The 1,912-nt window shown below is 54.6% G+C and overlaps 1 protein-coding gene across 1 annotated transcript; it reads left to right on the top strand.

Moving 5' to 3' along the window:
- Positions 1-194: 194 nt before the first annotated feature.
- On the top strand, positions 195-329 carry LOC103807304 (histone H3-like centromeric protein A; the record flags this gene model as incomplete). The annotated part of the gene is made up of 1 exon (XM_009080032.1): positions 195-329. A coding segment is annotated over one exon (135 nt), but the record flags the coding sequence as incomplete, so codon positions are not given.
- Between the last annotated feature and the right edge of the window lie 1,583 nt (positions 330-1,912).

Below are 1,912 nucleotides of genomic sequence, written 5' to 3'. Positions count from 1 at the left end.
GGGGGTCACTGGGTGTTAGGGCCCCCCACATGCTTCGGGGTGCAGGTGTTTGGGTCTCCTGTGTCCTGTGGGTGCGTTTGGAGGGATCCTGTCCCACAGGGGTGGGTTTTGGGGGGTTGCTGCCCCTGAGGAGGATGTGGGGCTTTTGGGGGGTGCCAGGTTTTAGCCACCCCCCCTTTGGTTTCGGGGTGCAGGCAACTGAGGCCTTCCTCGTGCGGCTGATGGAGGACGCGTACCTGTGCTCGCTGCATGCTCACCGTGTCACCCTACACCCCAGGGACATTCAGCTGGCCCGACGCCTGCGGGGGGTTGAACGGGGGGGTCTCTGAGGGCTCCCTGAGACCCTTAGAACCCCCCTGAGACTCTTCGGAATTCCAAACTGGAAGACCTGCAGGATCTCTTCCTGACATCTTCATACCCCTCGTCTACCCCTATGGGATCTCCACGCTGAGATCCTGCTGTGGCATTCACCACACTAGGATCCTCCCTGGAGACCTACTCAGGGACCCCCCGTGGGATACCCTCTATGGGACCCCATCCTGACATCCCTAATGTCATTGGGGATCTCTCCCACGGACCCCCACCCTGGGACCCCTCCAGGGAGCTCCCCATGGCACCCCCACCCTGATGACCCCCCATCCTGGTTCACTGACAATCCCCCACAGGGACTCATCCCTGTTGAAGGGTCTTTCGAGGGGATGTCGCCAGGAACCCCATCGCCAGGACCCTGCTGTTTCTGCACATTGTAATAAATGTTTGTGACCCCCAGTTGCTGTTGCTGGAGGTGGGGAGTTGGGAGCGGAGCTGGGGGCACTCTGTGGGATTTGGGATGGAGACTCCCACAGGAAGGGGATTTGGGCAGGGGGAGGCACTCAGATGCCTGTTCCTAGGACCCCGCAAAGCCCTGGTACCCTGCAAGGAATGAAAGAACACCTTGTCTGTCTCAAACACTGTTAAGGTCACTGTCATGGTTTAACCCCAGGCAGCAGCCAAGAACCACGCAGCCACTCACACACTCACCCACAGAATCCCGAGGGTAAAAGCTCATGAGCTGAGATAAAGACAGTTTAACAGAGAAAGCAAAAGCTGCACACACAAGCAAAGCAAAACAAGGAATTAATTCACTGCTTCCCATGGACAGGAGGTGTTCAGCCATCTCCAGGAGAGCAGGGCCCATCACGCGTAACGGTTCCTTGGGAAGGCAAACGCCATCACCGCAAATGTCCCTTCTTCCTCCCACTTTATATACTGAGCATGATGTCATATGGTATGGAATATCCCTTTGGTCAGGTTGGGTCACCTGTCCCAGCTGTGTCTCCTCCCAATCTCCCATGCATCCCCAACTTCCTTGCCAGTGTGGCAATACGGAAAGCAGCAAAGGCGTTGGCTCTGTGTAAGCTCTGCTCAGCAACAACAAAAACATCTCTGCATTGTCAACCCTGTGTTCAGCCCAAAGCCCAAACATAGCCCCACATTAGCCACTGTGAAGAAAGTTAACTCTACTTCAGCCCAAACCAGCACAGCCACAAAAGGGATTTGCCCAAAGAATCGCTACCCACCAAGGTGACAACTTGATATAAGCACAAAAGAGATGTCGCTAATTCTAGGCCTGGCGGAGGCAAGATCTGGTTAGCACATCCTGATTAATGTATCTAAACAAAAATCCCCACTGTGGCAAACTGCTTATACATACCACTGGTCAAAGATCACCCCGGACAGGTGGCATCTGCAACCACCAAATCCCCACCCTGAGGAAGCATGCAAATGAAGGAACACCCATCCTCGCTTTGCATGGAATACACCTCCACAGATACCCTGTATAAAGATGGTAACCCCACATGAACAACCTGGGACCTCACACCAACAGCATGATTTTGGACCCTCACCACCAGAATAATGACTTGGGGCTTCT

The sequence above is a fragment of the Acanthisitta chloris genome, unplaced genomic scaffold (genome assembly GCF_000695815.1).
Source record: "Acanthisitta chloris isolate BGI_N310 unplaced genomic scaffold, ASM69581v1 scaffold2018, whole genome shotgun sequence".
In the NCBI taxonomy this organism is placed as follows: Eukaryota; Metazoa; Chordata; class Aves; order Passeriformes; family Acanthisittidae; genus Acanthisitta; species Acanthisitta chloris.
The sequence above is the reverse complement of the archived record's forward strand: the minus strand, read 5'-3'. Positions and strand labels throughout refer to the sequence as shown.